Genomic DNA, 13,175 nt, shown 5'->3' with positions numbered 1-13,175 from the left:
GAGAGAACATAGGTTGGAAATAGAGTATAATTAAAGAAATAGAGAGAGAAATAGAGTCGAGATTAGAGGGAGTGAGAGAATTGAGATTTTAGAAAAAGAAAGGGAGAGAGAGTTTAGTTTAGAGAGAGAAATGAGGTTAAAATGTAAAAAAAAATAATACCAATTAGCCGGCGGATAGAGAGAAAGAAAAAAAATTAGATATATTATTATTATCTCAATCCATTAATACGAGGATACCCACCCTTCCTCAAGAGAATGAGATTAGTATTTTCGGGTGAATCACATTTCCAAGTAAGTCTAATATTACTAACTAGATTATTTAATGCGTTTAGCCAAATACCGTTATATTTTTTTATCCTATTGATTTATTAGGAATCTTAAAAAGATAGCGCGAACCAAACGCACCCTAAAGAAAATTTAGGATGCATTAATTTGATGAACTTAATTTGATGAACTTGAGACCACAGAGTTTGGAATGGCAAAGTAAATGCGTTCTGAATAAGTTAATTAGCTAGTCAAACTATAGATTATGTAGCTGTGGTTGGACCGTGTGTGTTCGATAATAAAAGATTAATAGGACTTTGCTAAAATACTATTTGCACTAAATGGTTCATTTAACTATTGATTTGTGTTGGATAATAGGGTTTTCATATCGACAATCGACATTGTCGAAACTAATTTAAATTATTCAAATGATCTAAAAATTAAATTTTATATATATATTTTTTTGTTATTCGCTTGTCCATCAAGTGAATATAAAATAAATGATTGAAAATTAATATTTTTTAAAAAATGATTATGCCAATTTTATATTTAAGATTTATAGTTTAAATTTTATTTTAAATAGTTTAAAAAATAATAATAAAAAATTAGTTGATTTGGACTCTTTTATACCGCTAAACTAGCAAACGTACCATACCGGTCATTAAAATTATAAATTTTGTGACCCTTTGATCATTTAGCTAATAATATCTAAAAAGTAGGAAACTTGATTTCTACATAGTTTATACTGTCTAAATCATATTTAACGGTATCGATCATCGATTTGGAAGTTTTATTATAAAAGTAAATTGAAAATAGACCGAGCCGAGCCATTTACTATCGTATTAGCCCAACAAAGCGCGCTCTCTCTCTCTCTCTCTCTCTCTCTCTCAATATTATATCTATATATTATACTAGTTTGAGTAATGTTGCAAATGCACGTAACAAATATTTTCATAACCACTCAAATTAATATACATTTGTAATCATATTATTAAAAAATTATAATAAAAAATAAAATTTAAAAGTAATTTTATTTATTATATATTATTATAAAATATCTGTCATATTCTAACTCAAATTTAGATAATTGTTACCACAATAATTATGTAGTATTAACATATAATAACATCAAAATCTAATAACATCAATGATGATGTTATTAATAGTATATATATATATATATATATATATATATATATATAGAAGAGAGAGAGAGAGAGAGAAGAGAGGAGAGAGGAGAGAGAGAGAGAGAGAACTTAGACTGAAATATTATCAATAGCACCAAGCTATTTGTGCTATTAGTTTTTTAACCCTTGGATTGAGAAATGTATGATTATGATGATGTAGGCTTTCTAGGATTGAGTGAGTGGTTCGTTGAATTGTATAATCTAACGGGTAAAAATAATCAAACGTTAAATCTAACGGTGAAAAACTCGATAGCATCAAATTCTTAGTGCTATCTATAATATCCCAGCCGGACTCTCTCTCTCTCTATATATATTAATTATATATATACAAATAATAATAAGCTATTTGTTTTGTTTATTTTTTTAGAAATATAAAGCAATCAAGTTGCACACTTTTAGAATTTTAAATAGAAATCATTAAATTCTTAACTAGTATTATGCACGATCGGCGTTGGACTATATATATAATGTTTCATCCTCTGTACCTGCGAAAATTATTAGGTAACATGCTTAAATAGTTCTAATGCGATGATCACGTCCTTTACTATAGTAGCACAGATCATCGCATTAGAACTATTTAAGCGAGTCCTTTACCGCTTGCTCTAGAAACAGTCGGTAATGTGAAATGATTGTTGAAACTTAAATGCAACATTGACCGTACAATAATGCAACCACAAAAATCAAACCAGATTATTCCTTTTAGTCCATCACAAATATTTATAATAGGAAGAAGCCTACTATATCATATTTATATCACATTATCATATAATTAATAACAAATTAATTATATTTTATTTTTTAAAAAATATATTTTATTTTTTTAATTAATATAAAAAAATGAATGAACTAAAAAAAATATTCTGATTGGCCGAAAGATGTGACGCAATAGCAGTACTAACTGATACATTCTAAACTTTTTGCTGTGGTGGGCCAAACACTTTGACTTGCCTCAATTTACGTGCGGTTGCAGACCTGCAGTCATCGAAGTTGGACCGCCGTTTAAAAAAAATGTTACAAAACACTATCCATAAATAAGAATGTTTTTTGAAAAATATATTTTAAAAATAAAATTTATGCAGTTAGAGCCTTGTTTTTTTTAAAATAAAAATAGAGTACTTAAATATAGCTGCAAAAAATCCAAAAATAAGCAAGTTTATTCAAAATTTATATCTTGAATCTGAATTCGAATTTTTATTGACCAAAAAATTCATTATGGTCTTAAAATTTTTAAATTCAAAGACTATAAATCAATTAGCTGGGTTCGAAACCATTTTGTCACTGATTTTATTTTTTTAAATTTAGTTTAATTTATTAATCCGAACGCGGCAAAAGCGGGTTGCGGACCGTTCGCTTTCAGCGGGAAATAACCGCTCCGGCCCCTCACCCGCTCCATTAACTCTCCGTCACGTTCCGTTCCTTCGTTCGTTCGCTCGTCCCCTCCTCAACCCCTTCCGATGGAACCCTAACACTCTTCGTTTCCCCCTTCTCCCCCTTCGACTCCATTTTCGCCGCTCTCGCAGGTGTGACATCGAATTTGTTCTTTGATTCAGTGGAAATTGTCTCAGCTTGTTCGATTTTTTTATCCTAATTTATTTAATTTAGTTTTCAACTTGCTCCATTATTGTCTAATATGTGTTCGATTTATGGTTGAATTCGCTTAGAAATATGTGGCCATTATGATGTTCTTTGGTTGTTGATTACGTGTGATTGTGTAGATCGAATCGAAATTAGCAGATGCAGTATGCTTAAGGGTTTCAAATGCGGAAACCTATGGTGTTCATACAATTTGGTGTTTTTAATTTGGTGAAAAATGTCTTGAGGTCCCTTTGCACTAGAGGGCATTTTGAAATGGCTCCCTCAATTTTCTTTTCTTTTTTTCTTTGATTGATATGACACTACCTCCACTTTTGTTATTATTTCTATTATTTTGGTTTCAGTGGATATAGGTAATTAAATTAGGGATTTTTCTAGGCCCTGTAATGATTCCGTTGAATTTAATTGCTTTGATCACGTTTTTGCACATAAAACTGCAGTAAGTAATGTTTAATAGGTAATAGAGCCAATGAAGTTAACAAAATTCTTAATGTAGCTAACTAGAATTACTCATAGGAGAAAAAGAATTAAACGTTTAGAGTTGCTAATCAGAGAAAAAAAAAGTTGAAGGACCTAATTGGAATGGGCTATAGTTGACGGAATCTCAGTACATCTTTACCTCTAGGGTTTAGAACTGCTCTGGTTATCTTAGTTTGTGTTCGTCATCGTGGTATCTGAATCAATAATGCTTACAGCTCGGCAGAAATGTGGAAGAAAAAGGGTACAAGTGGCGACAAAAGTGATTACAAGGTCAAGGCAACGTGGGAGAGGAATGTTGTGTACATTTTCTGTGACTTGTGCATACAAGAAATAGAGCTTGGGAACAAGCCAGGAACTCATTTCAACAAGATTGGTTGGAACCGTTTGGTTAGTAATTTCAATAAGGATACCGGCAAAGAATATGATAGGATGCAGTTGAAGAATAAGTGGGATCAGTTGAAAAAAGATTGGAAGCAATGGAAGCAGCTTCGTAAAAATGAAATGGGTTTTGAGTGGAACCAAAGAAAACGGACAATTGATGCTTCAGATGAGTGGTGGCAGAATAAGCTAAAGGTATGTACTTTATGGCAGTACCGCTCCATTAAAGATAAAGTGTAAACCTAGACTATCCATACATTTACCTTTTGATTTTTTGTTTTTTTAAAATATTAGGTCTAAGAACATAGTTGTGCGAAAATTGTAGGATTTTCCTGATGCTGCGAAGTTTAGATTCCAGGGCATTGAGCCAGAGTTAGAGCAAAAGCTAGATAGAATGTTTATGAGCATGGACCCCATTGGAGAGGATGATGTGACACTCGCCCTTCCCGCAATTCCAATTGGTGTGTCAATGGGTGTCACACCACTTGTAGGAGACAACACTAAGGATTCCCATCCGAATGCACTGATGGAGAACTTGGATGACATATCCGATGAGATAGATAATTTCCGTGGTACAACTACTCTGGAGCCTGCAGTATCTCGCCACATAAAGCGAGCGATCGAGCAAGGAACTTCACAGCTGAAAGAGAAGAAGCAGGCAGTGGAAGTGGGCGAGGCTGTTAACATGCCTGCACAGATAGATCACTTGCGTGATGGGATTGAGAGCAGGAGCACCGCTACCTCACTCATGAAGTCAAGCTCAGGGTATAGCATCACTGAGGGAATCCGTCTGTTGGATAGCATTGAGGAGATTCCCAAAGCTAGCGCACTTTACTATTTCGCGACTAAGATAATCTTGGACAAGGATAAAAGAGAGTTGTTCATGGCACTTGCTCCGGATGCCAAGGTGTGGTGGCTAAAGATGGAACAGGAGGAGAGGAACAAATAGGCCAGCATTGGATGCTCCATGTCGTGCTAACTATAATAATAAGATTGTAGGAATTTTCTTAAGAATAATGTTTATTTGTTTATAGTGAAAAACTTTGCTCTAAGTTATTGTTCTTTTAGTTTTTCATACAGTATTGAATGATATGGTATGGTTATTCGACCAATCAGCTTGTTATGCTGCGAAGTCACTATCCTTCAAGTGGGTCGTTTTTTTTTTTAATTTTTAATGTCGACTGTCTTTGAAGTGTTTGAAGACATCTTTGTAAGAGAACAATTTGATTCGAAGTCAGTCACCTTTCAATTTGCAGAAATAACTCTTTGCTGAAACCTGAATTAAATGTTGAACTGGCACAGCAATATTCTAGTTGAAACCTAGAGTGGATTTTCTGTTCATATCGCATCCCACTTACCTCTGATCAAATCTATTTTCACAGCAAATTACTTGTTCTCAGTGAAAATTTGTACATCGTGCTCTCTATTGTTTGTTCTCCTCTCTGTTTTTCACTCTAACATCTTCAGGTGCAGAATGAAGATGTGGTCATCCAGTAGCTGTGGACTGACGAAATGGACATGAAAAATGAGATGGGAGAAGTAATGATAAATGGAACTTCTAGTCAGATCGAAATGCGGCAGCAGGAAAGCTACTGGAAATCTCCAAGGATTACTTGTGGATCAAACTGTTAGGACATGTTTGGTTCACATATTTTAGACTATGAAATTGGAATGAGATTTATTGATTTCAATAGTTATCGTTCCTTTTAAAGGAATCGGATTCCGACTTCCATTCCATGCTAGAATGGAAATGATCAAATTCATTTATGGTCCAATCCAGTTTTGAATGTCGGATTGGTTCGTTCCAAAATAAACTATTCAAAATTTTCTTTCACCAATACCTTTCCTTCTCTCCCTTCGTCACTTTTTTCTCTCTTAATCAAAACTTTCTTTAAAAAAGTCTAGCTTTTTCTTCTGATATTCATTCCAATAATGAGCCAAATATTTTTGGATTATTCGTCAGTTCATTTTTCATTCCTATTTCAATTTCGAGCCAAGCATGCATGCAATATAGTAAGTGAAGGTTGTGAGTAAATGCTGCTGAGCAATTATTCATTCTGAGTTGGTTTCCCCTGTGAAAAGCCTGTATAGATAGCAACATACTGTCATTGACCCACTGTTGAGCAGCTTGTGTGTCATCTTGTCATCTAATAACGGTAGATGTCTTTGGGTTTCTCCCAAAAACTATGTCAACAATCATATTGATTTTGATTAGTTTCCAAGTTATCGATATACCAGAGGTAATTTCTCTCGCGAACGCGCATTGTTGCTCTTAAAGCTTCGACCAAAGAAATGGAAACTTAGGCAAGTTGATAGATAAAAATCGAGAGCACATTGCTCTGGAGAGAAAGCCGAAATGAGCTTTTGGATCCGCAAATCTGAAGTTTCAGTTCGGACATGAGCTTTTGGCTTGCGTAGGAAGTTTCAAGAGACCATTCCAATAAAAAACCTGTGGAAGGCGCGGTGCTTGTAGGAATTACTACTATTGTATTGGGCCAGGCACATCTCAGCCCCTTTTATGATTAAACTGTTCCAACCAAAATCGGAGAGAGCCCGAAATGTTTTGGGCCGAGCTTGGAGTAAATGGGCCGATACCCCGGCCCATTACGTACCTTTTTAATTTTAATAATAACAAACGCTACATTGGTCGCACGTGTTTCTTTTCGTTTAAATGGTTGCAAAAAAAAAAACAGAAAAAGAAAAATCTCGCTCGACTTCCTCGTTGTTGCGAAAGTGTTCGAACAGTTCCTTCCTCGAACGCCAAAAACCCTAGCGTCCCCAACCCACCCCGCCTCACAAGAACCCTAGCTCGCCATGGGTTCGCATTCGAAGGAGGGCGCTGGAGCGAGGGATCACAACGGCGCAAACCCCGGGTTAAGTCTTGATCCAATCGATGGATGCTTCTCCTCAACCTAGGGTTTTCTTTTCTTAATTTGTTTCCTTTTGGACGCAGGAAGATTTTCGTCGGAGGGCTCCACAAGGACACCAATATGGGTTAATCTCCTCCCTTTTTCATTCTTATCAAAGTTTGCTGTTTTGTTTTGAATATTTTGGTGTATAGAGATCGAGTATCGTTGCTGGCTTTTAAGATCTTTCTTTGTGTACCAATTCCATTAAGGTTTCCTCGATGTCTCTTGATTTGTCTAGGAAGAGTGAGATCATTGTTCTTGGATCAATTTGTGTGTGTTTCTTGAAGCCATTGATCGTAAAATCTCCGTTGCTTTACTCTTGAAAAAGGTTGACGGATTTTGTAACAAGAGTAGTTGGGTTTTCCTTCTTGGTTATCATTACTAAATCTTTGGGTTCTGCCAAACACTCTTATGGGCTAGGAGAGATGACGATAATGGTCTACGCAGTTAAATTTTTGTCGAAGGAAAGATGTTGTTCATCCTCTGAGGAAATTATTGCCTGAACCTAGGACACCACATCACCCATGGACCGGTCATTCTGATGCAATGTTCCCCATCTCTATTTTCAATCTCGAACGCCCAGTCAGTTGTAGTCTCTTCTTGATTTAAGTTTCCTTCTTCACGAAAAAGGGAGAGAGACGGAGGGAGGGACGGAGAAGGGAATTAGAATGGGCGTTTATGGTTCACGTGGTCTGGGCAATAATTTCGTGTGCTGGGGTAATTTCTTCGTATTGCCGAGTGAAAGCAGCGACAATAGTGATTGATAGAGGTAAGGCAATCAGTTGCTTGCTGATGGGAGAGCTGGCAAATTGAAATGTTGAATCTCTTTAGCGTGAAAATAAGTGGATATAAAATTTCTGGTGGATAAAACAGATTTTACTTTTGGAGTCTGAATCCTTGGAGATTGTTCAGTTGCTTTTTTTTTTCATTTTTTTCAAAAAAAAGAGGAAAATTAAAGAAACTCAGATTGTGTGGACTGATAGTTTATAGATAAACCCATCTGCATAATGTTTATTTTTCCTCGGTTAGAGCTGTTTCACCGTTTTCGTAGGTAGATCCCAGACACTTGATAATAAGTTGGATCCTTTCTTTGTTGTCAAAATTTTTTGCTAGGGCTTAATCTGCTTCATGTTTTTTGAAGTCACTCAAGTCCGTTCAAATGTTTCTTTTGATTCGGCCATTATTTTAGGGCTTTATTTTATCTGTTTTGTTTATGTAGCCTCTTTTCTTTCCATCTTGTCGTCCTTGTAGAAGTTGGTTTTCTTTTGTTTAATCTTGTACAAAATGAAATATTAATATTGTATTGCATTTGGATATTTTCGTGGGACTGCTATTAGCTCATTTGTTGTATGCTATAGCTATCATACTAAGTTCCCATATGTCTGATTTCTATTTGCATACCAGCGACATTCACTAAGCACTTTGGGAAGTATGGAAACATAGCAGACTCTGTGATAATAAAAGATAAATACACAAACCAACCAAGAGGCTTCGGTTTTATTACCTATTCCAGTCCTTCGGTTGTTGATAAAGTTATTGAGGACACCCACATCATCGATGGAAAACAAGTAAGTTTATTGAGTATTCCAAAGTATTGTTCTAAGTTTTTTCAGATACAATTGAGTGTGAAAACATTTGCTTTAGTTAATGATTTTTTTTAACCGGAATATTCTTCATCATGGAGTGAAAAAAGGTACTTCTCTAAAATTAGAAATGTGCTGTTATCACAGTTCTGATTAGCATGTTAATGTACAAGATGTAAAAGCCTAAAGAAGTAATTTTATTTTTCATAATGCAACAAGAAAGTAATAGGATGTTTCTTCCTGAACCATTAATTCGCTTCTTAGTGATTTCAGTGCATCTGACAGATTAGCTGAGCACTATAAGAAAATGTATTTTCTATTCGGAAGCACCAAGCTTTTGGTGTTTCCTATTCATCAAGTCTTTATTACTTCTTATACTTTTTTGAAACATCAAACATATCAGTATTTCTTCTACAAATCAATGTTTTGCATTTGAGTTGAAGATCCATATTGTTAAACATGATCGAATGTTCTTGAAGCTTATAGAAACCAAAATCATGATTGTTGTACATCCTGCCTAAGAATAAAGTAATCTTGAAGCTGACAATTTTAGTGGGTGTTTGTTCTTTTAGGTTCACTACCACCAAACTAGTTATCTTGTTAGCAAACAGTTTAGCTTATCTAGTGAATGTTAATGTCTGATTATCAATTGAAGAATTTGATCATCTTTTTGATGTGGTTGGTCATTTTATACTGCTTATGTGTGTCCACTTGATGCACTATGACATTAGTTTTGAACTTTTGGTGCTTTATCCCTGAAAACTTGGAATACTTTAGATAGTATGGATTATTGATTCAGATGCCCTAGCATTGAATTAGCCTCGGAAGTACCTTGGCTGGTTCCTCTATAAGCACCTTAGACTAGCCATATATATATATATATATATATATAGAGTTGAGCTAGAATACTATCGATAGCAAACGGGCTCTGTTGCCACCCATTTGTTTTTGATGATAGAGCCTCCAAATCGACGATCGACACCGTTGAACATGATCTATACCACTTAAAGTGTTTAGAAATCAAATTTCAAATCTTTTCGACATCATTTGCCTAATGATCAAAGGGTTTCAAAATTTGTAATTTTAATGGTCGATATGATGCGTTTTCTCGTTTAACGGCGTAAAGATATCCAAATCAATTGAATTTTTATTAGAAAATTCTTTAAACTATTTAAAACAAGATCTATACTCTTGATCTTGACTACAAGACTCCTATCATCATTTTTTAAAGAATATTCATTTTCAGCCGTTCATTGTGTCGCAACGACGCGATAAAGCAAAACAATATCGAAAAAGTATGAAATTTGATTTACTAGATATTCAAGTTGTATAGATCATTTCACGCGTGGCCAACGTCGATTTGGAGCTCCATATCGAAACATATGGGTGGCACGACGCCCGTTTGTACCTGATAGTATATTCACGCTCAACTCTACTATATATATATATATATATATATATATATATATATATAGCATGCCTGTATTATTGAGTTCAATATCAACATTCTGTTTTGCATGAAGACTATGGATAGATGTTTGTTATGTATGATTTGTGTTTATTAAAATCACAAGAATTCTCAGAAGTTTAGACTCAAGTTATATATTTGTATATTGTTGTATGTTTTATTTTATGTTTGCTGTGATTAAGTGATATTTTGAACATTAGCATCCAGTTGTTATTAGATAATTTTGCTTCAACACAAAGACTATAGTACTCAAATAATAGTAATTTGTTTATACTCTTAAAACATGACTTCTTAATTTATTTTGATTTTTCTATTTGTAAAAAGATAAGGGACTGTACATGCATCTATGCTACTCTACATCTGTTAATGTTTCAATGGGGCTACTAATACCAGTTGCATCATTCATGTTGTTATGCATTTGTTGCTCTCAGGCATCACTAACTTGAGGAAACTTCTGTTGTTTAGTAATTACCCCCTCTTGAGGGAGAGAGAGAGAGAGAGAGAGAGAGAGAGAGAGAGAGAGAGGTTCAGGGAATGAGTAATGCTATGTTGTGAAAAAGAATAGGTGTCAGTTTCTCGTGCTTATCGTGCTTTAGGTGGAAGTTGGTATGTCGGATAATGGGTTATTATTTTTGACATTTATAATCATCTCATACATAGTGTACTGTGGTGGTGATGTGCAGGTTGAAATCAAAAGAACTATCCCAAGGGGCTCCACGCAATCTCAGGGTTTCAAAACGAGTAAGATCTTTGTCGGTGGTATCTTGCCAACGCTAACAGAAGGTAATACTTGTTTTTTCATATCAAAAAGCTTTCGTTAAAAATATTGTTATCTGATATATGTTTCTTTCCTGTTGCCTTTCCTCCCTGCTTTCTTCTGGCCAGAGGAGTTCAGAAGTTTCTTCTCAAGGTATGGGACTGTCGTGGACCACCAGATTATACGCGACCATGAGACCAATAGATCTCGAGGCTTTGGGTTTATTGTATTTGATTCCGAACAAGTAGTTGATGATTTAGTAGCAAAGGGAAATCTGATTGATTTAGCTGGCACAAAGGTTAGTTTTGTAGAGTTCTCTAGTGATATGACATTGAAGCTAATTTCGGTCTTTCCCTACAGCTCTCTGTATTTTCCTTGTGTGCATTAGTACTATTGCTGTTATTCAATAACTTTTTCAATGTTGTGTTATATTTGTGCTGTAAACAATGTCTTGCTAGAGGGTTGATGTGCGACAGGAATTAGGTTAATGCTGTTGCTTTATTGTAGGTGGAGATCAAGAAAGCTGAACCAAAGAAAGCTCCAAATGCACGGCCGCCTGCATTTGGTAGTGAATCTAGGGCTCGATCTTTTTGTGACGACTTTGGCGGCTCCTATAGCAATTTTGAGAGAGGTGGGTTTGGCCCTGCCTCCTATAGGACTTCTGGGGGCTTTGGTGGTATGATTGGTGGTTATGGTGGTGAATTTGGTGGTGAATATGGTGGTGGCTTTAGTGGAGGTTTCGGGAGTTATTCAGGAGGATCTTCCGTTGGTTATTTTAGTCGATTTGGGTCATACGGTGGAGGGTTCGGTGAAGGATATGGGGGAAGCTTAGGTGGATATGCACGTGGGGTTGACATGGGCTTTGATGGTTATGGTGGTGGATATGATTCTGCCTTCGGTTCAGGTTATGACTCTGTTGCGCCCTACGGTAATAGGGGAGGTTATGGTAGTAGTGGTGCAGGTCGGTATCACCCATATGCAAGATAGGCAGTGTGCTATACTTCAGTAGATGGCATGCCATGCTAGAATAATTCTTTAAAGAAGGTAAAGCTTGAGGCCTTCTAGTTTGCTGGTTAGAATTCCGTCAGTTCTTTTCTTTGTAGTAACCTTTTCATGCGATCTACTACCGGATACAGGGGCTAGATGTATCATTTCTTATTGTTCATCTATATGTGAACTCGAGGCTTTTATGCTAGCTTCTTTTGTTCAATATTCAAATGATATGACTTACCACTGGTTTAGTTTAGTTTGCTACTAGGGCGTTAGGTTTCCCATGAATTTGTTGATATTGTGTTTCTATTGGTATTTCAGCTCACACCGTTATATAGTTGTGCTGGAATATTATTAATATTATGTGAATAGTATTTTTATTATTCGTTTTTTGTCCATTGAGTGTTTAGAATTTAGCGGGGGTTGGTGGAATAGTAATGATTTAAAGATAAACAAGTAGATAGTAATCGCTATTTATGTACTATTAGTATTATTGTAGTGGAACTCTTTATTTCTCCCTATATATATATATATATATATATAGAGAGAGAGAGAGAGAGAGAGAGAGAGAGAGAGAGAGAGAGAGAGAGAGTTTTGCTAGAATATTATCCGTTGTAGATGGTTCGGTTTATTATCAAGTTGTTTTTGATGACATAGCTTTCAAATTGAGGGTACTTTAAACAAGATATAAACTGTTTAAATTATCTGAAAATTAAATTTTATGTTTTTTTGATATAGTTCTCATTCTCGTGTGGACAAAAAATGAATGGTTGAAAATGAATATCATTTAAAAGGTGATGATATAATTTTTTATATTTAAGATGTATAGTCTAGATTTTAATTTAAGTAGTTAAAAAAAAATTCTAACAAAAATTTGGTTTGATTTAGATATTTTTATATTGTTAAACGAGCAAACGCATTATTATGAATGTTGTGATACTTTGATCATTAGATGATAATATTATTATTCGAACTCTTCGTCAGCTTATTGCCTCTTTTATAAGATTAATTTTGAGTTATATATAAATTTTGATATGCATATTTGGACTGTTTTGATATTCTAAGTTAAGTAGAATTTTCTTGATTATGTTGTTTCTTAATTATGTCTTTTTTACCACGTATTTTAAATATAATTTATTGAATGTAATATTAACAATAATATTTTGGTAGTCTTAGATGGATTTATAATATTACACAGCATAAAAATATTATCCAAATACTATTTATACGATAGAATTGCCAAATGATGTACAACGTATTTAAACAGCACAATATTATATTCTACACCACTTTCAGAAAAAAAAAAAAAAAAAAAAAAAAAAAAAAAAACTTCTAAGTACTGACTCTACATAAATAGAAAAACTTAACTAGCAAGATTTAATCTCTTCATACGCTGACATCCTTAGTGCAAGTAACAAAGATTTGGTGGTTCGTTTCCACGGTTCTTTTAAGTTAGAATTTTTTTTTTATATATATTTTCAGATAAGTTTATTTATAAAAAAAACTAAACAAAATGGATAGCCTGAAACTTTTTTGTCTCAAAAAAAAAAAAAAAAAAAAAAAAAA

General features: G+C 34.5%; 2 protein-coding genes across 3 annotated transcripts; both read left to right on the top strand.

Moving 5' to 3' along the window:
- On the top strand, positions 2,846 to 12,001 carry LOC109728444 (heterogeneous nuclear ribonucleoprotein 1-like). 2 transcript variants are annotated; one of them, XM_020258860.1, is made up of 7 exons: positions 2,846 to 2,971; positions 5,370 to 6,775; positions 6,856 to 6,896; positions 8,216 to 8,379; positions 10,546 to 10,645; positions 10,748 to 10,917; positions 11,127 to 12,001. In XM_020258860.1, the coding sequence occupies exons 2-7, from the start codon at positions 6,717 to 6,719 to the stop codon at positions 11,604 to 11,606; spliced, it is 1,014 nt and encodes a 337-aa protein (XP_020114449.1). In that variant the 5' UTR covers positions 2,846 to 2,971; positions 5,370 to 6,716; the 3' UTR covers positions 11,607 to 12,001. The 2 variants fall into 2 exon arrangements, with proteins under 2 accessions (XP_020114449.1, XP_020114458.1); XM_020258869.1 differs by having other exon boundaries at positions 2,864 to 2,971; positions 5,376 to 6,775.
- LOC109728197 (L10-interacting MYB domain-containing protein-like) lies at positions 3,750 to 4,851 on the top strand. The gene is made up of 2 exons (XM_020258558.1): positions 3,750 to 4,097; positions 4,228 to 4,851. Exons 1-2 carry the CDS (start codon positions 3,750 to 3,752, stop codon positions 4,849 to 4,851), a joined length of 972 nt encoding a protein of 323 aa, XP_020114147.1.

Source organism: Ananas comosus, linkage group 2 (genome assembly GCF_001540865.1).
Source record: "Ananas comosus cultivar F153 linkage group 2, ASM154086v1, whole genome shotgun sequence".
Taxonomy (NCBI): Eukaryota; Viridiplantae; Streptophyta; class Magnoliopsida; order Poales; family Bromeliaceae; genus Ananas; species Ananas comosus.
This window is presented reverse-complemented; position numbering and strand designations above follow the sequence as displayed.